The 26211-nt window shown below is 39.4% G+C and overlaps 1 protein-coding gene and 1 pseudogene across 2 annotated transcripts in view; one reads left to right on the forward strand and one right to left on the reverse strand.

The window, feature by feature from the left end:
- Positions 1 to 307: 307 nt before the first annotated feature.
- Positions 308 to 831, reverse strand: LOC103127177 (large ribosomal subunit protein eL28-like; annotated as a pseudogene).
- A 6506-nt stretch (positions 832 to 7337) lies between these two features.
- Positions 7338 to 26211, forward strand: part of UTP20 (UTP20 small subunit processome component) — a 124038-nt gene continuing 105164 nt past the window's right edge. For both annotated transcript variants that reach the window (XM_060194234.1, XM_060194235.1), the window contains exons 1-12: positions 7338 to 7519; positions 8581 to 8661; positions 9393 to 9459; positions 9578 to 9710; positions 10402 to 10590; positions 13244 to 13325; positions 15271 to 15408; positions 16072 to 16227; positions 17048 to 17194; positions 17273 to 17407; positions 19843 to 19920; positions 25413 to 25591. In XM_060194234.1, coding sequence (XP_060050217.1) covers positions 7475 to 7519; positions 8581 to 8661; positions 9393 to 9459; positions 9578 to 9710; positions 10402 to 10590; positions 13244 to 13325; positions 15271 to 15408; positions 16072 to 16227; positions 17048 to 17194; positions 17273 to 17407; positions 19843 to 19920; positions 25413 to 25591 — 1430 coding nt within the window. In that variant the 5' untranslated portion in view covers positions 7338 to 7474. The remainder of the gene's footprint in view (positions 7520 to 8580; positions 8662 to 9392; positions 9460 to 9577; positions 9711 to 10401; positions 10591 to 13243; positions 13326 to 15270; positions 15409 to 16071; positions 16228 to 17047; positions 17195 to 17272; positions 17408 to 19842; positions 19921 to 25412; positions 25592 to 26211) is intronic.

Consider the following 26211-nt stretch of genomic DNA (forward strand, 5'->3'; position numbering starts at 1 on the left):
GCAAAAGTGGCATTATGACAGGAAGCAGAGTGGCTATGGTAGACAGACTAAGCCAACTTTCAAGAAGGTAAAACTACAAAGAGGTTTGTGCTGAGACTTGAATGCATTGATCTCAATTGCAGATTCAAAAGACAGACCATTAAGAGTTGCAAGCATTTTGAACTTGGAGGAGATAAGAGAAAGGGCCAAGAACTCCAGTTCTAACTTCATCTTCAGTTTACTATGAAGACAATAAATAATTGATGTTTTGCTCACTTCCAAATAAACAAAAATATTTCTCCCTGACATATTTTAACCAAGACACTGCTTAGCTTTGTCTTATATTGGTTTTTGAGATTAAATCTAGTACTCTCTTTTTTTTTTTTTGGAAGGTGACAGAGAGCTTTATTGTGCAGATGTTCAGGAGCTCTTTAGTGGGGCGGGTGTGCTTCCTCTTGACCATCACTGGCTTCTGGCTGTGCAGGATGGCGCTGCACTGGCCCTGTGAATGGTGGCCATTCGTAGGTGCAGCTTGTACTTATTCTTGCGGATCATGTGGTGGATGCTGCTCAGTGTGTCCTGGGCATTCTTGTTGATGGTCGTGTGCACGTAGGAGGTGGCCGGCTTCCACTGGCCAGTCCTGTGCTTCATGATGACCACCACCTTTGCCGTTGGCTGCCGGCTCCATGCACACCGTCTTGCAGTGGATCAGCCCGTTGTAGCGGAAGGAGTTGTGGGCCTTAAGGTTGTTGAGCTCCATGCTGTAGGTCTGCTTGTTCCTCTTGATGAGGAAGCTGGAACAGTTCTTCAGGACCATCCTCTTCTGGTGAGCCAACATGGTGGCAGCTCCTCTAGACGTGGCCACCAGTGATGGAAGAGTAAATCTAGTACTCTTGCTAAACCATTGTGCTATCCCCTGCTCTGGTCTTCAGAAGTTTACCTTCTGGGAGCCAGACAGTAGCTCAGCTGGTTAAGTGCATGTATTATCATGTGCAAGGACTCAGATTCAAGCCCCGGGCTCTCCATCTATGAGGAAATTTTCACAGGTGGTGAAGCAGGTTTGTAGATGTCTCTCTGTCTCTATTCCTATCTATCTCCCCATATCTCTCAATTTCTCTCTGTCCTATCAAGTATAATTTTAATATATTTATTTATTCCCTTTTGTTGCCCTTCTATCAAGTATAATTTTTTAAAAAGAAGTTTACTTATGATAATAATTAGGAGTCACTAAAATACTCTTCTTGGTCCACTCTTTTTTCTTCATCATGTCACTCCCTTCTATTGGTTTGAGATCTCACTCATTGCCTTGTTCTGAATCAGGATCATATCTGATTTGATATATTGCGGCTGGTAAGTGTGTCTATGTGGTCCAATATATGGTCAGCAATTCTGAACCTTTTCATATATTGTTTCTTCAATCTAGTAACACCATTCATGTTGATGTTCTTGTGTCTATCTAACTTCTTCCAGTTCTCAGCTTACATGCCTCCTCCACCCCAGAAGACTTCTCTGGATTCCATTTCCAGGTCTAGGCTGGGAAAACTCCTTATGCTTCTATAACCCCCTGTGCTTGAATTGCAATGTGTTACGTATTAAGGAGACAAAAGGTTCAAGTGCAAAACTTCCAGGAGTTCCCAATCAAGTATAAGAAGGAAGGAATTATGTGTATAGACTTTCCTGACTGGAATGCCTGGGGCAGGCAGAACCATTCTGGGAAAAAGACACAGAAGATGGCATCAGCTATTCAAGGCATTGGCACAGAAGGCAAAAGCAGGTAGCATGAAGATGCTCCTACATAAACCATGGTGCTTTTTATTGTTGCTTTGGATATTCATAAAGCCTCAGAAATGTAGCTTTGAAAGAGATCTTAAAAATCACATGGTACTGTGAGCTAGGAGGTGGCACATTGGATAAAACATTGAACTCACAAGCCTGAGGTCCTAAGTTGCATCCCTGGCATTGCATATACCAGAATGATACTCTGGTTATTTCCCCACCCAGCTCTATTTCATTCATGCATATGTATATGCACATGTATATATGTTCATTCATGTGGTATAATTCAAACCAAATATAGAAATTACTCTTGTACTCTTAAGTTTTCCAAGGTTAATCAAAGTGATGTATGCTTTTAAAAATGTCTTTAGTGGAGTAAAAACATTTATTAAAGTGAAAGTATAGATCAGTAAGTAAAGGAAGTATCACTAAGTCATATTGATAGATTTTTTCAACTTAAGTTGTCAATATGTGAGAATCATATAATGAGTAATAATGAAATTTGTAACATATGAGTTCTTTCCACTTTTTTTTATTTCTCTCTCCACTTCTTGCTGTTGCATTAACTTCAGTCACCAAAAATCAGTAACCAAGAAGGAAAAGGACACAATTAAATGGGGACGCTTTTAGAAAAAAGGCTGAGAACATTGTTGGGGGGGGGCTCTTATCTTCAGGTAACTGATTATCTAATTCTCTGGCATCTGCACATTTTAGTGTACATGTGCTCATTTGCATTTCTTTGAAGCTTACTTGAACCCTAATGGCCTTTGTTAACCATAAAAGCGTAGAACTACCTAAGTAAAAACAACCCACAAGACTTCAGGTATAACATTCAGCATGTCTATACGTTTTAACATTGTTATCAGTGATTTAATAATGATTAACAAGATTGTAGGATAGGATGGGTACAGTTCCCACCACCAGAGTTCCATGTCCCATGCCCTCCATTGGAAGGTCCCCTATTCTTTATCCATTTGGGACTATGGACCAAAATTTTTTATGGTGTGCAGAAGGTCTTTTTACCAGAACACTCAACTCAGGCTTCTAGTGATGCTAAGAATTGACACTGTGACTTCAGAGCCTCAGGCATGAAAGCCTTGTTGCATAACAATTATACTATCTACCCAGCCCTATATTTTATAATTTCCATGAACCAATTACTTCACCATATATATATATATATTGCAGAGCACTGCTCACCTCTGGCTATGGTGATGTGGGGAATTGAAGCTGGGACTTTGGAGCCTCCACCCTAAAGCAGTTACAACAGTCAAGTGATAACACAAACTGATCCTATCAAGCCAGTCATATGTCTTCTCTTTAGCTGATTCCCTTCTCAATCCACACATACTTTTGCTTTGTCTTACACATATACTTGTCAAGGTGATCAGTGACTTTATAAAACAGCAGCTATGTCTCTATCAACTTTTCAGGCTACTAGCTACACCAAGCCTGGTCCTTTTTTTCTCACTGGTGCTCTTTCCCAGTCACCATTCCAATTACTGGTAAGTATTGGCAGACTCCAGGGATGGGTTTTTTTTTTTTTGCCTCCAGGATTATTGCTGGGGCTCGGTATCTACACTATGAATCTACTGCTCCTGGAGGCCATTTTTCCTATTTTGTTTCCCTCATTTTAACCCTTGTTGTTGTCATTATTATTATTGTTGTCATTGTTGATGTTGTTGGATAGGACAGAGATAAATTGAGAGGGGAGGGGAAGACGGGGAGAGAAAGACAGGTACCTGCAGACCTGCTTCACCACCTGTGAAGCGACCCCCAGCAGGTGAGGAGCCAGGGGCTCAAACCTGGATCCTTGAGCCGGCCCTTGAGCTCCGCGCCACATGCACTTAATCTGACCCCCTCATCTGGAATTTTCTTGTTCTTCGTTCTCCTTTTCATCACTCTAAAACTACAGCAGGGAGTATCTGCCCATGAGATCATTTGGTCTGGCTTGGCTAAGGCAACCACAGGTGGGACTGAAAACTCAATAAATTTAAGCCTATTTATTTAGAGGGTGGAGAAGATAGCATATGGTGGAGAAGATAGCATATACAAAATAGACTTTCATTCCTGAGGCTCTGAGGTCCCAGGTTCTATCTCCAGTACCACTATAGCCAGAGCTGAGCAGTACTCTGGTCTCTTTCTCTCTGTATCTTTCATCAAAATAAGTATAATGATAAAAAAAAAAAAAGAAGAAATAAGCACTAATAAAGAATAAAATAAAACAAGATATTTATTCGCTTAACCAGAACACTGCTCAGCTCTGGCTTATGGTGGTGCTGAGAACTGAACCTGAGACCTCAGATTCTCAAACATGATACTCTGTTGCATAACCACTGTGCTATCTCTCCTCACCTAGGAGCTTTTAAAAATATTTTATTTATTTACCTTAATGAGAGAAATAGAGACCGGGGCCAGGGCGAGGGAGAGAAAGACCAGAGCAGTGCTCAGCTCTAGCATATTGTGGTGCTGGTGTTTGAACCTGGGACCTCAGAGCCTTAAGTAAAACCATTATGTTCAGAGCTTTTTTCATAGCAACATTAAGTACTAACTTAAATTGGTAATTTTGTCTGGCCAGTTACATATCCAAATGGCTCTTGAAAGACTCTAAAAGATCTCATCCAATTTCTTCGCTTTAAACACCTCACCCTTTGTAGTAAACTATCTGGAAAGTATTAAAGCACACTGCCATGCTCTCCACAGACATGACTCCACTTCTCTTCTCTTCTTTCTTTCTTTTTTTTTTTTTTTTAAAGATTTTATTTATTTATGAGAAAGATTGGAGAAGAGAGAGAACCAGACATCACTCTGGCACATGTGCTGCCAGGGATTGAACTCGGGACCTCATGCTTGAGATTCCAAAGCTTTATCACTGCGCCACCTCCCAGACCACTCCACTTCTCTTTCTTTCTTTTCCTTTTTTTTTTTTTTTTGCCTCCAGGGTTATTGCTGGGGTTTGGTGCCAGCACTAGGAATCCACTGCTCCTGGAGGCTATTTTTCACATTTTTGTTGCCCTTGTTGTGGTTGTTATTGTTGTTATAGCTGTTGTTGTTGGATAGGACAGAGAGAAATCGAGAGAGTAGGGGAAGACAGAGAGGAGGAGAGAAAGATAGACACACCTACAGACCTGCTTCACCACTTGCTAAGAACCCCCCCCCCCCCCCCCCCCCCCCGGCAGATGGGGAGCTGGGGGCTCAAATGGGATTCTTACCCGGGTCCTTAAGCTTTGTGCCAGGTGCACTTAACCCACTGTGCTACCACCCAGCCCCCACTACACTTTCTATTGAATTTCTCCTTGGCTAAAATTCTGTCATCACCACAGACCCAGTACTTCCAAACAGAATTGTTACTGTTAATATTATCATGTCTTCCTCACTCACAGGAATGGGATGTGTGTGGGATACTCAAGACATATTAGTTGAATAAGTACTTGTCCATACCACCATGGTTAAGAATATGCCACGAGTTTATTGCACCAAAGTAAAAGACTCTGGGGTTGGGGGGGTGATTGAGGTCCTGGAACATACTGGGAGAGGAGGACCTAGTGGGGGTTGAATTGTTATGTAGAAAACTGAGAAATGTTTCACATGTACAAACTATATTTTACTGTCATCTGTAAACCATTAATCCCACAATAAAGAAAAATACGTTGACAGAGAATAACTGGTTTATATACACAATAAAATATTACTCAGCTATCAAAAACGACAGGGTCGTCGCTGTTGAATCATCTTGGATGGAACTAAAAGATAGCATGTTAAGTTAAATAAGCCAAAAAGAAGACAAATTCTAAATGATCTCCTTTATAAGCTGGACTTGATAAATAGGGATAGGGAGGGAGAACATGAAATGAAACGTGGGCTGGACATGGCATATTTCATCAAAGCAAACGACTTGGGGGAAGGAGGGTGAGGAAGGGATATAAGACCACTGTGCATAGTGAAAAGTGTACAATGGTTGTACTCCAAAGCATTAACCTCAATAAAAATAATGGGTTGTAATATATATATGTCACTAGAATGACAGTTCTTCTAGAAGAAGAAGAATGACAGTAAAAGCACTAAAATGTTAACATACACTGAGCATAGGTCTCATTAAAACGCCTTCTCTAGGGGGCCAGAAGGCAGAGTACCTAGTTAAGCACAAACATTACAATGCACGCTAATCAGGTTTCAAAACCCTGGTCCCCACCTGCTGGAGAAAAGCTTCACCAGTGGTGAAGCAGGGCCGTAGGTAGGTGTCTGTCTCTTTCCCCTCCCAATCTGTCTCTATATAATAAATAAAAAATATGGGGTCGGGCGGTGGTGCAGTGGGTTAAGCGCATGTGGCGCAAAGCGCAAGGACCATCATAAAGATCCTGGTTCGAGCCCCAGGCTCCCCAACTGCAGGGGAGTCGCTTCACAGGCGGTGAAGCAGGTATGCAGGTGTCTATCTTTCTCTCCCCCTCTCTGTCTTCCCCTCCTCTCTCCATTTCTCTCTGTCCTATCCAACAACGAACAACATCAACAATGGCAATAATAATAACCACAACGAGGCTACAACAAGGGCAACAAAAGGGGGAAAAATGGTCTCCAGGAGCGGTGGATTCATGGTGCAGGCACCGAGCCCAGCAATAACCCTGGAGGAAAAAAAAAAAAAAAAAATATATATATATAATAAAAAAAGACACCGTCTCTACTATTTAGGGCGTTGTGGTTCTGACTATGAAACTTTGGAGCTGAGTGACCTCCACTGGGCTGTTACTTACCAGTTGCTCATCCTTGTTTCCTCTCCTGTGAAAGGGCTCAAAAATATGTGTCTGCCTTGGACTCGGTGCTTCAAACGAGCGTTACTGTGAAATTGCGTCTGTAAAGCTTTACACGTTGCATGGGACATAGTGCGGCACCATTATTTTTAGTTAATGATTGCAGAGATGTTTTCTTCTTTTTTTTTTAAATCATTTTCTTTTTTTTCTTTTTCTTTCTTTTCTTCTTCTTCTTCTTTTTTTTCTTTTTGCTTCCAGGGCTATTGCTGGGGTTCGGTGCCTGCACTATGAATCCACAGCTCCTGGAGGCCTTTTTTTGTTCCTTTTGTTGCCCTTGTTGGATAGGACAGAGAAATGGAGAGAGGAAGGGAAGACAGAGAGGGGAGAGAAAGACACCTGCAGACCTGCTTCGCCGCCTAAGAAGGGACTCACCTGCAGGTGGGGAGCCAGGGCTCGAACTGGGATCCTTAAGCCGGTCCTTGAGCTTTGCACCACCTGAGCTTAAGCTGCTTCGCGACCGACCTTTTTTAACCAGAGGTCTATTCAGTTCTGGCTTATAGTGGTGCGGAGGATTTAACGTGGTGGGACTTTGAGCTTCAGACGTAAGAGTCTCTACATAACCATTATGCTATCTATCCCCGCCGGATGTTTTCTTTTATAATAAAACGTCTTAATTTTGCTTAAAAACCTTTATCGAGAGGGATTCAAAAACCTCCAAAGCCAACAGCATTAAGCTCCACCCATCGGCAACTCCCAAGCTCCCCGCTGCATCCGCAGAAGGCGCATGCTCCATTGGCTTCTTCTATTCACGTGACCCGCCCGTGCTCCTCCCTCGTCTCCAACATGGCGGCGCCTGGATGCAGGGGAAGCACGTGAAGGAGTCCGGACACCCGCGAATTAGAGAGTGCAAGTGCCAAGTGTGTGAGCTACGACCCTTCTAGAAGTCCTTGAGGGCTTCTGCCGCCTCTGTAGCCATGAAAACAAAACCGGTTTCCCACAAGACGGAGAACACTTACCGGGTGAGCGAGCTCTCTTGTGCCGGGGAGTCGTGGGTTACCGGTATCTCTGTATTGGGAGTTGGCTCTGTTGAGTTCTAGGAAGTGCGGAGTTTGGGGCCAAGATTGAATTACTTGCTGGAGATTTTGCTTTCAAAGAAAGCCTTTCTGGTTTGGAAAAGAACTCTGGACTGCAGATTTTGCCTCACTGTGAGGTCTGACCCGCTTGGGAGTTTACCAGTTATTACAGTTTAGTTTCTTAGACTCTTTCCTGTTTTCCCACGTAATTGCAGGGTGGTAAGGCAGGAGAAGGTGATTTTTTACGTAATGGCTGTTCAATCTTTCTTTCCTTCTTTCTTTCTTTCTTTCTTTCTTTCTTTCTTTCTTTTTCCTACAGCGCTGTTCAGCCCTGGCTTATGGTGGTGTGTGGGATTGAACCTGGAACTTTGGAGCCTCAGGCATGAGAGTCTGTTTGCATAACCATTATGCTATCTACCCTCCACTGTTCTCATTCACTCTGTTTGCCCCTTGAGGATTTTTTTTTTTTCCTTACTGTACGATCCTGGGTCTCCATGTGTTTTAAAATAAATACTGCTGCCACAAGTCCAACCTGTCCTCTAAGTGGACTAGTGAGCGTGAGTTGTTATGAAGCCCTGCAGTAGATCCAGCGAGACGCAGCTGCAACTTTCATCTAGGTCCACCACATTTAGAAATGGTCATTTTCTTTAAATGATATGAGTGAAAGGACTTAGACAAGCATATTCAAAGATTTAGTTTATTATCTAAATGTATTCTATGTTTACAGAACAGTGCAAGTAAGGTTATGTTTTCCCGTTTGTTCGTACACTTTTGTTCATCGATAAAATCTGTTTTGGTTTCAACATTCCATTTATCTGTTTTATGACTTATTAAAAAAAAAAACTCATCTGGAATTGCAAGGGAAGCATACTGTTATTGATAATGGGTAGTCTAATTGACTTAAGGAACTTTGTACTTCCATGCTTGATTATTATACAACTCTCAAAATAGGTATTCAAGATATGATGAGTATTAATACATCTTAATCATACTTTTTCCCACTTTAGTTTCTTACATTTGCTGAACGACTGGGGAATGTGAATATTGACATTATTCACAGGATTGATAGAACTGCAAGTTATGATGAGGTAAGACAATCTTACTTACATTAGATGATGTTCAAGCATTTAGGTTTTTTTTATTTTTTGACTCATAATGAAAGTGGATTATTTTTCAAGCCATTACTTTCTGAATATGAAATTAATTAGACTGTCTAATTCAAAGTTAAGTTAGCTTATTAAAAATCCAAGTGCTTTCTTTTGGGGAGGTGTCTCAGCTGGGACATGCCTGTCATGTGTATATTTGATTGCTCTTTTTAATGTGCTTAGTCAACAGCTTTAAAAAAAGAGAATTTTAAAACTCTTGATTATTAACACTTTCTTTTTTTTTTTTTTTTTTTCCCTCCAGGGTTATTGCTGGGCTCGGTGCCTGCACCATGAATCCACCGCTCCTGGAGGCCATTTTTCCCCCTTTTTTGTTGCCCTAGTTGTTGCAGCCTCATTGTGGTTATTATTGCCATTGTTGATGTTGCTTTGTTGTTGGATAGGACAGAGAGAAATGGAGAGAGGAGGGGAAGACAGAGAGAGGGGGAAAGATAGACACCTGCATACCTGCTTCACCGCCTGTGAAGCGACTCCCCTGCAGGTGGGGAGCCGGGGCTCGAACCGGGATCCTTACTCTGGTCCCTGCACTTTGCGCCACATGCGCTTAACCCACTGCGCCACCGCCCGACCCCCTATTAACACTTTCTTATATAACACTTTCCTTATTTTGAAAACAGTTTTTCATTATGATTAATGAACTGCTTTAATCTTGGCAGGAGGTTGAAACCTACTTTTTTGAAGGTCTGCTAAAATGGAGAGAATTGAACCTTACGGAACACTTTGGTATTTTCTGTTTTATTTCTATTTTAGTCACCCATCACTTGCCCTTTTAATGTTCTAAACTGCCTAATAGTGATGTGATAGGAAATCAGAACCCTGCACCCCCCCTTATTCCTCTCAGGAAAATTTTACAAAGAAGTTATTGACAAATGCCAGTCGTTCAATCAGTTGGTTTATCATCAAAATGAGATTGTTCAGAGTTTGAAGACTCACCTGAAAATCAAGAACAGTTTTGCCTACCAACCTCTTTTAGAGTAAGTAGAATTTAGAAAGAAAAACTTGCTGACATATGTGAATGGTAAGAAAACTTTTTTTTTCAAGCTAAATAGGCCTTAAATCTCGTGTTTGTGATTTAGAAATAAGAATTTACTTCTTCCAGTAGGTAAAAATATTAATGTATTTTAGGCACTAGTTGGTAGAGCACCTGGCTGAGCACTCATGTTGCAGTGCTCAGAGACCTGGATTCAAGCCCCCAGTCCCCACCTGCATGGGGAAAGCCTCACAAGTGGTGAAGCAGGGCTGCAGGTGTCTTTCTGTCTCTCTCCCTATCACCCCCTTCCTTCTCCATTTCTGGCTGTCTATCCAATAAATAAATAAAGATTTAAAAAATATTTCTAAAAAACATATTAATGTATTTCCATAAAGCAGAATCTTAGGGTTATACTGTTTCACTTATGCTCTGTATTTTTAAAAGAACCCCACTGTTCACCAATACATTGGGAATAGTAAACCATAATTTGTAACAGAATACGCCTTCTTGCATTAACCTCATTTTTTCATTGAACTCTTTCAAAGTGGAAAATTGCATACTTCTATTGAGATTTGGTTTGGAAAATTATTCTGTTATCACAAGTGACTTGGCATCTATGTGAAATAGGTTTGCAGTCTTTATTTTTTTGGTCTACATGCTTTAGAGTCAATAATTTGTATTTATTCTTAATCCAGCTTGGTTGTCCAGTTGGCACGAGACCTGCAGACAGACTTCTATCCACACTTCCAGGATTTTTTTCTGACCATCACCTCAATCCTGGAGACTCAGGACACGGAGCTGTTAGAATGGGCTTTTACCTCACTGGCCTATCTTTACAAATACTTGTGGAGACTCATGGTGAAGGACATGCCCAATATATACAGGTGAACTCTTTCTCGCTGCTAATTTTTTTTCTTTCTTTTATGGCTTGACAATTTTGTTTATAATTTGGTGCTATTTTGTACATTTATAAAGTTGTGCAACCACTACTACAGTCCAGTTCAAGAATGTTTCTAGTATATCTAGGGACATAGCTCAGTGGTAGAATACAGGATTTGTGTGTATGAGATCACTGGTTTGATTCCCCCTGTGGTGGAATAATTTCTTTACCCCCCCCAAATTTTCTTTTGTTTTTGTGTATATATATATATATATATATACACATTTTTTTTTCTTCTTCTTCTTTGAACAACTGTGTACCTCGAGGTATCTAAATATATTGACCTTCCATGGGAGTCAGGCGGTAGCACAGCAGGTTAAGCGCAGGTGGCACAAAGCGCAAGGACCAGCCTAAGGATCCCGGTTCGAGCCCCTGGCTCTCCACCTTCAGGGGAGTCCCTTCACAGGCAGTGAAGCAGGTCTGCAGGTGTCTGCCTTTCTCTCCCCTTCTCTGTCTTCCTCTCCTCTCTCCATTTTTCTCTGTCCTATCTAACAACAACAATAAAAAGAGCGGGTTAAGTGCACGTGGCACAAAGCACAAGGACCTGCAAGAGGATCCCGGTTCAAGTTCCCCACCTGCAGGGGAGTCACTTCACAGGCGGTGAAGCAGGTCTGCAGGTGTCTGACCTTCTTTCCCCCTCTGTGTTCTCCTCCTTCATTTCCCTCTGTCCTATCCAACAATGACAATAATAACTACAACAATAAGGGCAACAAAAGGGAAAAATAAAAAATAAGTATTTAAAAAAAAAAAAGGACATCAAAAGGAAATAAATAAATATTAAAAAATATTTTTTAAAAAATGACCTTCCTGGGGAGGGGGTGGGTTATGGGGATTGGGTGTTGGGAATTGTGTGGAGTTGTACCCCTCCTACCTTATGCTTTTGTTCACTAATCCTTTCTTAAATAAAAAATTAAAAAAAAAAAAAAAAAGACCTTCCTTGATAATGGGGCCTTTGAACATTTAGATTTTTTGTAAGTTTTAAATTTTTGGTCAAGGACTGTTTTTATTATTTCTGACAAACAGGAGAGAATTTCTATCACCTTGGATTTAGTTAAAACATGCATACTAGTTGCCAGGAAGGTGGCTCAGCAGGTAGAATGTGTGTTTTTTGTGTGTGAGGCACCAGAATCAATCCCTAGCACCCCAGATAACCAAGCAGCGCTCAATAGTCTATCTTAGGAAATAAAATAAATCTTATTATTACTGTTTATTTATTATTGGGTAGAGGCAGAAAAAATGAGAGAGGAGAGAGGAGTGAGACAGATGCCTATAGCCCTGCTTCACCACCACTTGTGAAGCTTTCCCCCTACAGGTGGGAGCCAGGGACTTAAACCCAGGTCCTTGTGCACTATGACATGTTCGCTTAGCCAGGTGTACCACTGCCTGGCCCCTAGAATAAATCTTAATAACACAAAAATACATAATTGTCGTAAAAAACTGCTATGCTAACATGACCTGTGGGCACTGTACAGCTTTTGGTTCTGTTGCAGAACTCAAAATATCCCCTGGGTTCATCCTTTATAGCCTCCCTGCACCACCAGTCTCTTTTATACCTTGGCTTGTTCAAACTTGTATGACTATAGTTGGCCTGCCAGCCTCCACTTCTTTTATTTCATCCTGTATACTGCCACAAATTAAACTTTCTGAAAAGATTCATTACTTTTTCAGCCAATTTTTGTTAGTATCTGCTGTGAACAAGATCTTGTATATACTGGGGATATAACCAAAACGGGAAATATATAATTCACATGCATATGCATATGAATAATAATTTATAAATGAGTATAGATACATTTATCTTCTGTGTTCTCCTGATTCTCAGGGTAACACTTTAAACAGTCTTATACAAATAGTTACTTTTTGTTATCCAACTAAATGACCTTAAGCGGATTGTTTAGCCTTTCTGCCTCAATTCCATTAGTGGAAATAATAATAGTCTATATCATGTAACATAACTTGTAGGTTTAATAAAGTAAGATAGACTGGCTGCTTATGTAATTGTGAGCTAGCGTCCAAACTACTTGGTGATTAGAGCTCTTGCTTATCTGGGCAACTCTATTTTTGCCATCACCCTCCTTGAACACTTCATCCTTCCTCTTTCAAACCAATGAGTCTTCTTGTTATCTCTTGACCCTGGTCACTTTTGCACACCTCATCTCTGGTCTTTTTTTTTTTTTCTCACTTTTTTTTTTAAACCAGAGCATTGCTTTGCTCTGGCTTATGGTGGTGTGGGGGATTGAACCTGAGACTTTGGAGCCTCAGGCACGATAGCATAACCATTATGCTATCTACCCTCCGCCCCTCAGCTCTTTAGTAATATTTTGCTATATATCTGAATTCTTCTTGACATTCAGAGGTCACTGTAAGTTTTACCTTTCCATAAAGTCTTTCCTGTAAACTAATTCTAGCACTCCTAAGCTTCTTAGTGCCTATCACCTTCAGTCTTGTTATCAAAATATAGCATCGAGTACATCAGATGAAATTTTGAGCTACTTTTTCTTATTTCTACTATGAGTTCTTTGCATTCCTATGTGTTGGTCAAATAGTTAACATGTAGTATGTCTTAAGATTTATTAAACATATTGTTTCATTTACAGTATATACAGTACACTTCTGGCTCATAAAAAACTACATATAAGAAACTTTGCTGCTGAAAGCTTTACTTTTTTGATGAGAAAGGTTAGTATATTTCACATGTCTTTTGCTCATGAATCTTCAAGAATCTACTGAACAGAAGCAGATATCTTTTATAATGTAGCTATTGTGAACTAAACTTTTTAAAAAAACTGTTAAAATTTGAGTTTATCTTATAAGGTATTTTACTCACAAGTAAGAAAAAAAATGTCATTCCTTTATGTTAATTTAAATATATGTTTATATATGTTCTAATTTGTCCGTAAACATATGAACAGTTAGATTAATAAGAATTTGTATAACAGTTTCCTGAATTGTCCAATTGCATATTGTCATTTGTTTCCATATTAAATTTTAGAAAGCTTGTGTAATGAAACAGAAACTTACATGTGAAAATCTTTTATACTCATACTTCAGAATTTTTTATATCCACACTTTAAAAAAATTTTTTTATGGGAGTCAGGTTTAGTGCAGTGGGTTAAACGCATGTGGCACAAAGCTCAAGGACTGACCTAAGGATGCTGGTGTGAGCCCCTGGCTCCCCACCTGCAGGGGGGAGTCCCTTCACAGGTGGTCTGTAGGTATCTGTCTTTCTCTCCCTCTCTGTTTTCCCCTCCTCTCTCCATTTCTCTCTGTCCTATCCAACAATGACGACATCTATAATTATTACGACAATTTTTTAAAAAAGGCAACAAGAGAATAAATACTTTAAAAAAATTATATTTATTTTTTTTTTGCCCTTTTTTTTTTTAATTGTTGTTATAGTTGTTGTTATGTCTTTGTTAGATAGGACAGAGAGAAATGGAGAGGGGGGAGAGAAAGATAGACACCTGCTTCACCGCCTGTGAAGGGACTCCCCGGCAGGTGGGGAGCCAGGGGGCTTGAACTGGGATCCTTACACAGGTCCTTAAGCTCTGTGCCACGAGCACTTAATCCGCTGCGCTACCGCCCAACTCCCTATATCCACACTTTCAAAGACAGATTGTTGAGGCTGTTTAGTCTATTAGAGTGTTGACTTGGATGCTAGAGACCACAGGTTCAGTCCTTGGCACCACCTTATGCCATTGCTGAGCAGTGCTGTGGGCCTGTCTCTCATAATAAATGAAATTTTAAAAAATAAAATAAATTATTTTCTGGGCTGGTGAAATAGCTTACTTGGATTTGCCACATGCATGACCCAGGTCTGAGTCTGACTCCCAAGGCATTGAACGAAGCTGTAATCTCTTTCACTTTATCTGCCTGTCTGTCTCCCTGTCTAACTTAGAAAAATAAATAAGTAAATAGATAAATAAATTGTTTTAGGGCTAGCCGGTGGTGCATCTGGTTAAGCACACTATAGTGCATGAGGACCCAGGTTCAAGCCCCCGGTTCCTAGCTGCAGAGAGGAAGCTTCACAAGTGGTGAAGCAGGGCTGCAGCTGTTTCTCTCCTTGTCTTTCTCTCCCTCACCCCTCTCAATTTTTCTGTCTCTATCCAATAATAAATAAATAAATATATTTTAAAAGTTTAAAATTAAAAACATAATTTCTTATGGAAGTTTATTTTTTTTGGTATATATTTTCACATTATATCAATAAATCAGTCACTCTTCTGTATAGTATTACAAGTGATGTTATTACTACTATAGCAGTTTGAAATCATTACACATCTGTAGGTTCTAGTAATTTATCCTATTAGGGGCCACATGGTGGTTTACCTGGTTGAGCACATGTTACAGTGTACAAGGACCTGGGTTCGAGTCCCTGGTTCCCATCTGTAAGGGGAAAGCTTTGCAAGTGGTGAAGCAGTGCTGTAGGTATCTCTGTTGCTCTCCCTCTCTATCAACTCTACCCCCCCCCATTTCTGGCTATCTCTATCCAATAAATAAATAGAGATGATTGAAAAGAAGTTTGTCCTCTTACATTCAAATATGTCAGTTACACAACAAGTAACATTTCTTCATTTTTATGTTTATGTTATAAACACATTTTTCCTCCTGCCTTTTGTTTTAGGTCTCTGATAAAAATGAGCTTTTCAATTTAATGTTTCTTGATCTTGATGAACATCCAGCAAAGGTGGAAGGAGTTGGACAGTTGCTCTTTGAAATGTGCAAAGGAGTTAGGAATATGTTTCATTCTTGTACAGAGAAGGTAAATAACCAAGAGGAATACGTTTTGATTTTGTGTGAAAGGATTTTTTTTTTGAAAGTACAAGAGGCTTATGAGAAGATAACCAATAATAAATAAAAACAGTAAAAAGAGAAAGCTTTAGGGCTTTGATAACATTGCTTATACCTACTGTAGCTTCTGGGTGATTAGGTATTTTGACTTAGAGCATTATAGCTCTTCATTCTGGATCTTAGTATATAAAATATATTGGTTAATAATGAAGAGTGGTGGATGTTGGGAGTTTAAAGGGGGGAATCACAATTGAAGGTCGCTTTTTAAAAACTTTTTCCCTTTTGTTGTCCTTTTTGTTTTATTATTGTTGTTATTGATGCTATCATTGTTGAATAGGACAGAGAGAAATGGACAGAGGAGAGGAAGATAGAGAGGGGAAGAGACCTGCAGACCTGCTTCACCACCTGTGAAGTGATTCCCCTGCAGGTGGGGAGCTGGGGGCTTCAACCAGGATCCTTAGTGCCAGTCCTTGTGCTTTGCGGCACGGCACGTGTGCTTAACCCGCTGCGCTACTGCCCGGCCCCCTGAAGGTAGCTTTATTAGGGTAGGGGATAACCATAGTGGGAAAGAACAGTGAAACAGTTGAGAATAAAAATTTACGTGTCCATTGTAATGATTCTTGGATTTCCATAGGCGGTGAAGCTGATTTTGCAAAAGCTAGGGCCAGCTACTGAAATAGAAACTGAGTTACCATGGATTTTAGTTGGAGAAACACTCAAAAGCATGGTCAGATCCACTGCAGTCTATATCTACAAAGAGCATTTTGGTATATTTTTTGAATGTTTACAAGTAAGTTCTCATTTTTAATGGTTATTACTGTTTCTAGATTCCTGGAAAATATCTTTCTTAACATTTTATTTCTACTAGTATTTTACTTCTCTTTATCCCTGCCCCTTATGTTATTGTTACTTAATTTGGTACATTTCCCTGCCTTGGATTGTATTTGCAGAATTTTGCTTTTTCAGAGTCAGTCTTCTTAGTCCTCCATCGATTTGATATCTTGAGGTAGGGTAGAACCAGAGTGGTTAAGAGCTCAGACTTTGAAGCTCACTATTTGAAAATTGGCTTTGTCACTTACTGCTGATGTGACTCAGGAAAGGAATTTAAGATTTTTCTGCAGTCTTTCTAGTTGGCAAATGTTGGTAATAATAATCCCTACTTAACCCAGAGCTACTGTGAGGATTGTAAGTAAATATTCTAGATAATTTAGAATAGTACACTTAGCAGTGTTATCTGTGATTATCATTAGTGACAATGAACCAGTAAATGGATCTATTATTATTATTATTTATTTATTTTAACCAGAGCACTGCTCAGCTCTGGTTTATGGTGGTGCTGGGGATTGTGGGCTTTTTTTTCTTTAAAAGCTAAGGCCAGAGAGATTGTACAGAGCTAATACACCAGACTTTCATATATTAGTCACCACAGGTTCAATACCTAGTACCACTTTATTCTAGTGCTGAGTGGTGCTCTGGTGTCTCGAACACACTCCTGTCTGTCTGTCTGTCTATCTGCCTATCTGTCTTCTATCTCATGAAAGTAAGTAAATCCTTTCAATGCTAAGAGATGTGAGAATTTGAATTGTTTCTGATAAATCTCTCATTTTCAGGAATCACTTCTGGATCTACATACAAAAGTAACCCAAACTAATTGTGGTGAAATTTCTGAACAAATAAAAAGGTTGTTAGAAACTTACCTAATACTTGTGAAACATGGAAATGGATCCAGGGTAACCAGTCCTGTCAGTGTCTGTAAGGTAGGTGACCAGCTTAATTTGCTTCAGAGGCTGTTTATTAGAAGCTTATTGTTAAGTGTACTTTGTTTATTTTTACAGGCATTGTCTCAAACATTGCAAATAGCCAATCTCTCCACATCTTGCCGAAAGACCCTCTTGGATATAATTTCTGCTTTGATTCTTGGTGAAAATCTTTTCTTGCCAGAGACTCTTATCAAGGAAACCATAGAAAAAGTAATGTGCTTCAATAAATCCCGAGCGTTTAATAAGATATTTAACATTGAGTAAGCTTCCTGGGGAGTGCAAATGAAGTGGGCAAACACTTTACCTTCAGGGACTTCATATTCTTAGGTGATGTGAATTGCATGTTGTAAAGGAAATAGGCTAAGTGTGATAAAGTAAATCTACTTAGGAAAGATTGGACAAGCATGTATAACTTCCCACATGCTGAGCCTCAGTTAGGTCTTTCAGGGTACAACAGATGGTGCTTGTGGTTTTTAGTTGTTAGGGAAGTGGAATCCTAGGAGAAAGTAGTTATAATTTATCAATACCACAATCAGACGTAACAATTAATGCTATCTGGATGGAGGGACAGTCTTTTGAGAAGACTTTGATTTGAGGTAGTCCTTTAAGGTTAAGTAGCAGATTGGAACACTAGAAGGGGAAACTCCACAAGACAGTGTGTGCTGTCTGGGCACTTGGACACATTATGGGTGATTTGATGATCAGAAAGGCTCAGCTTAGCTTGAAAAGTTAGTTTGAAGTTTATCCTGCAAAAAAAAAAAAAAAGAAAGATCTTATTTATTTATTTTCCCTTTTGTTGCCCTTGTTGTTTTTTATTGTTGTAGTTATTATTGTTGTTATTGATGTCATTGTTGTTGGATAGGACAGAGAAATGGAGAGGGAAGACAGGAGGAGAGAAAGATAGTTCACCTGCAGACCTGCTTCACCGCTTGTGAAGCTGACTCCCCTGCAGGTGGGGAGCCAGGTGCTTGAACCAGGATCCTTAAGCTGGTTCTTGTGCTTCACGCCATCTGTGCTTAACCCTGTGCTAGGCTTGACTCCCCAAAATGAAAAATTTTAAGCAGAGAAATAATTTGATAATGGTTTACTTTCTAGCAAGTTTAGAAAGTGAATCAAAGGGAAACATGGCTAGGATGTTCCCATTTCCATGTAGTATAGCAGTCTGAAGTGTAGAGAAAATATATTTTATTTAAGGAATTACTATTAATATTTAATTTCAGCTTCTCAAAGTTCTTACTACAAATAAACTAACCCAGAGGTCATACAATAATTTTTTATTATATAATAAAATGTAAGATAAAAAAAATCCTGTTGCTCACCCTTCTTTGGATTTTTTTTTTTTTTTAAGATTTTATTTATTATTAATGAGAAAAATAGGAGAAGAGAGAAAGAGCCAGACATCACTCTGGTACATGTGCTGCTGGGGATTGAACTCAGGACCTCATGCTTGAGAGTCCAGTGCTTTGTCCACTGTACCATCACCTGGTCCACAAGAACTGAATCTTTAGAATGGTTTTGAGAAGACAAAATATACTGATAGTTAAGAGGGAACTTAAAAAAATTTAGAGGCAGCTTCTTTTTTTTTTTTTTTTTTTAACCAGAGCAGTGTTCAGCTCTGGCTTATGGTGGGGTGAGGGATTGAACCTGGGACTTTGGAGCCTCAGGCATGAGAATCTGTTTGCATAACCACCCTCTTTTTTTTTTTGCCTCTAGGTTTATCAATAGGGCTCAGGCCTGCTGCTTAATCTTTTCCATTTTTGTTGCTGTTGTTAGATAAGACAGAGAAATTGAGAGAGGAGGAGAAAACAGAGGGGGAGAGAAAGACGACACCTGTAGACCTGCTTCACTGCCTGAGAATTGACCCCCCTGCAGGTGGGATCCCAGAGGCTGGAACCAGGATCCTTTCACTGGTCCTTGTGCTCTGCACTGTGTGCGCTCAATCTAGTATACTACCATCCAGCCCCCTTCACTTTTTTTTTTTTTTTTTTTTTTTACCAGAGCACTGTTCAACTCTGGCTTATTGTGGAATGGGGATTGAACCTGGGACTTGACTGAGCCTCGGGCATGAGTCTGTTTGCATAGTCATTATGCTATCTACCCCCACTCATTTTTTTAAAAAATTTATTTCTTTATTGGGGAATTAATGTTTTACATTCAACAGTAAATACAATAGTTTGTACATGGATAACATTCCCCAGTTTCCCATTTAACAATACAACCCCCACTATGTCATTTATCATCCTTCATGGACCTGTATTCTCCCTACCCACCCACCCACCCCAGAGTCTTACTTTGGTGCGATGTGCCAATTCCATTTCAGGTTCTACTTTTGTTTTCCCTTCTTTGGATTTCTGAGCAGCCCTAAGACAGCTCTTCACAGCTGCACAAGTTCCTCTGAAAAAATTCAGGCATTTAGAAGTCAACCCTACCATTCCCTTGTGTTACTTTCCTCCCTGAGTTGTTTTTAATACCTGTGTTCTACATGGTTGCAAATTCAACTATCAAGTTCTTTTTGTCTCCCATGAGGACATTAACTTGCCACTGCTAATTAGGGTTTGGGGATTTTTTTTTTTATTATTATTCCAGATACAGGTAAAGTACTCTCTGAATATTTACGATAATCTTTTTTGGCTTGTCCTCCACAGACTTTTGAAAGTGGACTTGAAAGACGTTTAATTTTGGATTTTTCTGAAGTCATGTTCACTATGGAACAGTTTGAGCAGGTGAGCAAGAAAAACTACATTTGGATATTTTATCTTGTTCATATGTCATGATAAAATAATCACCTTTTGATTATTTTATCCAGTATTTTGATTATTATTCTGATTTTTGAGGGTAACTAAATAAACATTTACTATTTTAGCCCAATTTCTTTTTAAGCAACTTTGTTCCAATTCTAGATCATGAGTGAAACTTTTTTGAATGCACTAAGACATTTAAAAGGTAGCCATTTTGGTTTCTAGGAAGTTATAAAACCTTGCCATAAAATTGAAGAAAAAAAAAAGTTTAAAGAACTTTTACAGGGCCCACCTGGATAAGCATACACATTATAGTTCTTAAGGACCTGAGTTCAAAGCTTCTGGTCCACACCTGTAGGAGGAAGGTTTCACGAGTGGTGAAGCAGGGCTACAGGTGTCTTTCTGTCTCTTTCCCTCTATCCCTCGCTCCCCTTTCAATATTTCTGTCTCTATTCAATAGATTAGAGACAATAGATTGGGAGATTAATGGTTTACAGTAAACAGTAAATACAATAGGAGAGAAAGAACTAGATCACTCTGGTACATGTGCTGCCGGGGATTGAACTCAGGACCTCATGCTTGAAAGGCTAGTGTCCCATCCACTGTGCCACCTCCCGGACCACCACATTTCTCAGTTTTCCAGATAACAATTCAACCCCTCTCTAGGTCCTCCTCTGCCATCATGTTCCAGGACCTGAACCCTCCCCCCTAACCCAAAATTCTTTACTTTGGTGCAATACACCAGACCCAGTCCAAGTTCAGCTTTGTGCTTTTTTTTTTTGGCAATTGGATTTGTTTCATTGAAGATGCCTTTCAAATTTAGCTGGAAAAGAGTTCTGCCAATATTTTCATCTAAGTATTTGATAGTTTCTGGTCTTTCATCCAAGGGGTGTTGAAATTCCCTACTATTTACTATGTTTGTTGCTGTTAACATATTGCTTGTAGCCCTTTCCATAGATGTTTGATGTATTTAGATGGCCTCTCCTTGGGTGCATAGATGTTAATAATTGTTAAGATCTATTGATTGACTGATCCTCTGTGCATTAAGTACTGTCTATCCCTGTCTTTTAAAATTTTATTTATTATAAGGTCTATCATCAGCTTTTTCTTTGTGGTCTGTTGGCTTGTTTTCCATCCTTTCACTTTGAGCCTGTTTGTCTTGTTGAGTTAGGTGGGATTTCTGCAGATAACATATGGTTGTGTTGTGTTTTCTGAACAATTCAGACCATTGACATTTGTTGATTTTGTAGAATGAAGATATTTTAATGCCATTCTAAAATTTTTGTGTTCTGATATATGGTATATTTATGATGATGTGATTGTTTATGAGAGACTTTTCAGAACTTCTTGCAGGGCAGGCCTGGTGATTCTTTCAACTGTTGCTTGTCTGAGAAGGTTTTGATGCCTCCATCTAGTCTGAATGACAGTCTAGCAGGATACAGTAGTCTTGGTTGAAAGCCTTTCTCATTGAGCACTCGATAGATGTGTTGCGATTCTCTTCTGGCCTGTAGTGTTTGTGTGAAGTCTGCTGCTAATCTTGTGGGTTTTCCTCTGTAGGTGACTTTGTTTTTTCTCTTGCAGCCTTGAGGATCCTTTCTTTATCCTTATTCCTTTCCATTCTAAAAATGATGTGTCTTGGTGTCTTTAAGTCTGGGTTAATTCTGTTTGGGACCCTCTGGGCTTCTTGAACCCTGATGTCTTTTATGTTGTCTAGAATAGGGAAGTTCTCATCTATTATGTCCTTAAGAATGCTTTCTTCTCCTCCCTCTCTTTCTTGCTCTGGTAAGCCTATAATGTGTATATTATTTCTTTTGAAGTAATATGACTCTGTTTTCAGTATCTCTTAATCTCTTTGAGATCTCTTCTTTCTTTAGTTTTTTCTAATTCATCCTCAATCTTGCTCATTCTGTTTTCTGCCTTACTTATTCTGTTCTCTCTCCCCTCTGTTGTTTCCTTTGGTTTAGCTATTTTCTTACCCTGTTCTGATACTGTATTAGCTTGTTCACCTAATTGTGCTCCTAGCTCAGCTATTTCAGCTTTCAGCTCTCTAATTACCTTGAGATAATTGTTATTTTCCTTCAGATTCTCATTTGTTGTTTCCCCATTTCTGATATTACTTTCAAACTCTCCTCACTCCTGCCTTAGTTAATATTTTGATGTTATCCTCATTCTTTGTTTCTTTACTTTTCCCTTTTGTTGCCCTTGTTTTTCATTGTTATTGTTATTATTGTTATTGCTTGCTGTTGTTCTTGTTGGGTAGGACAGAGAGAAATTGAGAGAGGCGGGAAAGACTAGAGAGAGGGAGAGAAAGATAAACACCTGCAGACCTGCTTTCACTGCCTGTGAAGCGAACCCCTTGCAGGTAGGAGCCTGGGGCTTAGAACTGGGATCTTGATGCTGGTCCATGTGCTTTCTGCTATGTATGCTTAACCTGCCCCCAGATGTTGTCCTCATTCTTATGTGCTTCTACCTTTAGGGTTGTTTTTGTTTGTTTTTTAATTCTGGTTCATTTCTCCAATGTTTCGCCTTGGTTTAGCCTTTGCATATGGTATGTTATGAGGTCCCTCTCTCAGTAGTATTCGATCCACTAACCACACTTGCCTAGATTGACTTATGTGTAAGTAAGGTACTTAGAGTTCACAGTTGTGAAAATTAACAGGTGTTTCAATGTTGTCTCAATCCTTGAGGTGGCTGTTAAACCCTCTTTTGTTCTTATCTTTTCTGTAGGCTATGAGAGCCTATGGGCTTTTTAACTTACCAGTAGATTTTTTAGCTTAATTACTCACTCCTAACCTGTGACTTGGTGGGTTCCCAAAGTAATCTTGTCTTGTGTTTTCAGGTGATATTTGTTATTCATTGTTGACCAGGAAGAGGAGAGAGATGCAGCTGCTGCTACTTTGTCAAATTTACTTTATTTAAATGAGAGATAAATGATAGACAAAGAGCACTGCTTCTCTCTGGCTTATAGTCAGGTAGCAGTTTTTCACAACAAATCCTGGGTTTAATTTATTTTCTTTTCATGTCCCTATCAAACATTTGCCACTACTAACTGCTTGGAATCCTATAACATTCCTTTTGGAAACATACTGTATCTGTATTTTTGCGCTCCCTCCCCCCCATCTTCAATAATGTATATTCTCATTTGCCTCTTGACAGGGACAAAAATAAGTTTTGTACATGTGGAAGCTGGGTCTTTATCTCATTTGATTTTCTTTGGAGCTGCATCTTTTCTGTTTCCATTATCATCCCTCCTTTTTTTTATATTTTATTTTATTATTCCCTTTTGTTGCCCTTGTTGTTTTATTGTTGTAGTTATTATTGTTGGATAGGACAGAGAGAAACGGAGGAGGGGAAGACAGAGAGGGGGAGAGAAAGATAGACAACTGCAGACCTGCTTCACCGCCTGTGAAGCCACTCCCCTGCAGGTGGGGAGCCGGGGTTCGAACCGGGATCCTTATGCCGGTCCTTGTGCTTTGCGCCACCTGCGCTTAACCCGCTGTGCTACAGCCCAACTGCCCTCCTTTTTTTTTTTTTTTTTTTTTTTTGCTAGAGCTAGTCTCTAGCTTGAGAGTCTTATTTGCATAACCATTATGCTCTCTCCTCACTCCTGTCTTACCAGGCACATCTAATGATTTTTTTTTTTTTTTACATACTCCTCCATAATTCTTAATTTTCTTTCTTATCTGTAGACCTCCTTGCCACAGTGGCAAATGGGTTTGGTTATATCACAGATTTTGTTTGACTATCTATTTACTGTATACTTTTTACAAGTAAGGGGTATCATCATATGTTTCCTATTTTGCTTACTTTTTCTTTTTTCTGATATTACTTATTGTTTCATTCTTTAAAAATCAGAAATTGTTTTCTTTGAATAGTTGGCTCATGAGTTTGTCTTCCAACAACATTGTAAAATGTTTTTCATATAATTTAGCAGCTTTTTTTTTTTTTAAAGACATTCCTCCTAGAGCAATTCAAGTTTGAATGATAGCCTTACCATCCCACTGTTCATGTGTCATGCCATATTAGAACTTTTATGACTTCTGTTTCCTGGATTTGAGTTCATGAGTTTATGACTTCTGTTTCCTTGTATTTGAGTTCACTTTTTTAAAAAAGTATTTTATTTATTTATTAATGAGAAAGATGGGAGGAGAGAGAGAAGGAAGCAGACATCATTCTGGTACAAATGTTGCCATACATGTGCTACCAAGAGTTGAACTCAGGACCTCATGCTTGAGAGTCTAAGTCCTTATTATATACTGCACCACCTCCCAGACCACTTGAATTTATTTATTTATTTATTTTTTAAATTTATTTTCCCTTTCGTTGCCTTTTTCTGTTGTTGTTATTGATGTCATTGTTGTTAGATAGGACAGAGAGAAATAGAGAGAGGTTAGGAAGACAGAGAAGGGGAGAGAAAGATGGACAACTGTAGACCTGCTTCACGCTTTTGAGGCAACCGCCCTGCATGTGGGGAGCCGGGGGCTCGAACGGGAATCCTTACACTGGTCCTTGAGCTTCGTGCCACCTGAGCTTAACCCTCTGAGCTACCTACCACCTGACTCCCAAATTCATTTTCTTATTTGAGATGAAACACATTCTCTATAGGTTCCTGGAAAGAGTTGAGTGGAATTGAAATTTTAAGATGTAGGGCCAATCTTTTTTTTTTTTTTTTTTGCCTCCAGGGTTATTGCTGGGGCTTAGTTCCTGCACTATGAATCTTCTGCTCTTGGAGGCTATTTTTGTTTCCTGTTTGTTATTCTTGTTGTCATTATTATTGTTGTCATTACTGTTGTTGTATAGGACAGGGAGAAATCGAGAGAGGAGGGCAAGACAGAGGGGGAGAGGAAGACAAGACACCTGCAGACCTGCTTCACCTACCTCCCTGCACGTGGGGAGCCGGGGCTCGAACTGGGACCCTTGCTCTTTGTGCCATGTGTGCTTAACCTGCTGCACTACCGCTTGACCCCTAGGCCAATCTATTCTTTCTTTATACTATATTACTAGTAACTAGCTTCATTTTCTCTCAAATTTATTTATTTATTGTCACCAGAGTTATCCTTGGGGCTTGGTGATGGCATTATTATGAATCCACCACTCCCAGCAGCCTCTTTTTTTTTTTTTCTCTCTCTCTTATAGGACAGAGAGAAATTCAGAAGAGAGGCATAGGGAAAGATACCTATAGCCCTGCTTCACTGCTTATGAAGTTTCCCACCAGCGGGTGGGGAGTAGAGGCTCAGTACTTGATCCTTGCACTTGGTAATGTTTGTGTTCAACTGGGTACAACCTAGCCTCTCCTTTAGTTTTTTTTAAGTATTACTTTTTTATCTTAATGTTTTTTGTTATTCCTATGGAAAAGTCTAGTGCCATGGTATTATTACCTATTTTTCCCCTTTCTGAAAGTGTTAAGATGTTCTCTTCATTAAGTGTTTTGAAATTGATATCTGTCAATAAATGTGATTCCCTTTCTTATTTTTAAGCTCTTTCTACCCAGTTTTCTCCCATATATTGAGAATTGCCTCTCTGTGGATGATATACTGGTCCAAGATGAAGCTCTGGCTATTTTGGCTAAGCTCATTTTGAACAAAGCAGCACCTCCCACTGCTGGCTCTATGGCAGTTGAAAAGTACCCTCTTGCTTTCTCACAGCAGACAGTGGGGTAAGTACTGAGTCATTCTTCCCAGTGGGTAAGGTAATATATTTTAAAATAAGCCATCAAGAATACTGTAAATACTGAAGACCTGCATTATGTATTAGCTGAATAGATGTCCTTGATTTATTATTATGTTAGAAAAGCAGGTTGGAATATAGTGTTATCCATTGTAGAAAAATGAAACAACCCTGCCAACCCCTCTCCTTTCCTAAACTTTGGTGACTATAAAACTACATAATGTTGTGCTTTCAGGAATATATGAAAATAATTATATAGTGTGTACATCTCAAGTCTTCTATCTTATTTTTCAAAAAATTTATGGTTTCACATTTAGACCCATGACTCATTGTCATCACTGTGGCTTCACTGCTCTGAGCTAACTTTTTCATATAAAAAGGAGGTCCAGGGAGAGGGGATTCTAAGTACCTAAGATTCTCTGAGAACAGTGGGCTTTTTGTTGTTGTTCCATTGATCCTAGTATGTCTCCTCTAATATTACATTGCCATAGCTATGTCTAAAAATGTTGAGAGAGGAACTACGTCTTCCCAATTTGGTTCTTTTAAAAAATTGTTCCCACTTTTCCTGGTTCTTTACTGATTTCTCCCATCCAGGTACTAACCAAACTC

The sequence above is a fragment of the Erinaceus europaeus genome, chromosome 7, assembly GCF_950295315.1.
Source record: "Erinaceus europaeus chromosome 7, mEriEur2.1, whole genome shotgun sequence".
NCBI classification, from domain to species: domain Eukaryota; kingdom Metazoa; phylum Chordata; class Mammalia; order Eulipotyphla; family Erinaceidae; genus Erinaceus; species Erinaceus europaeus.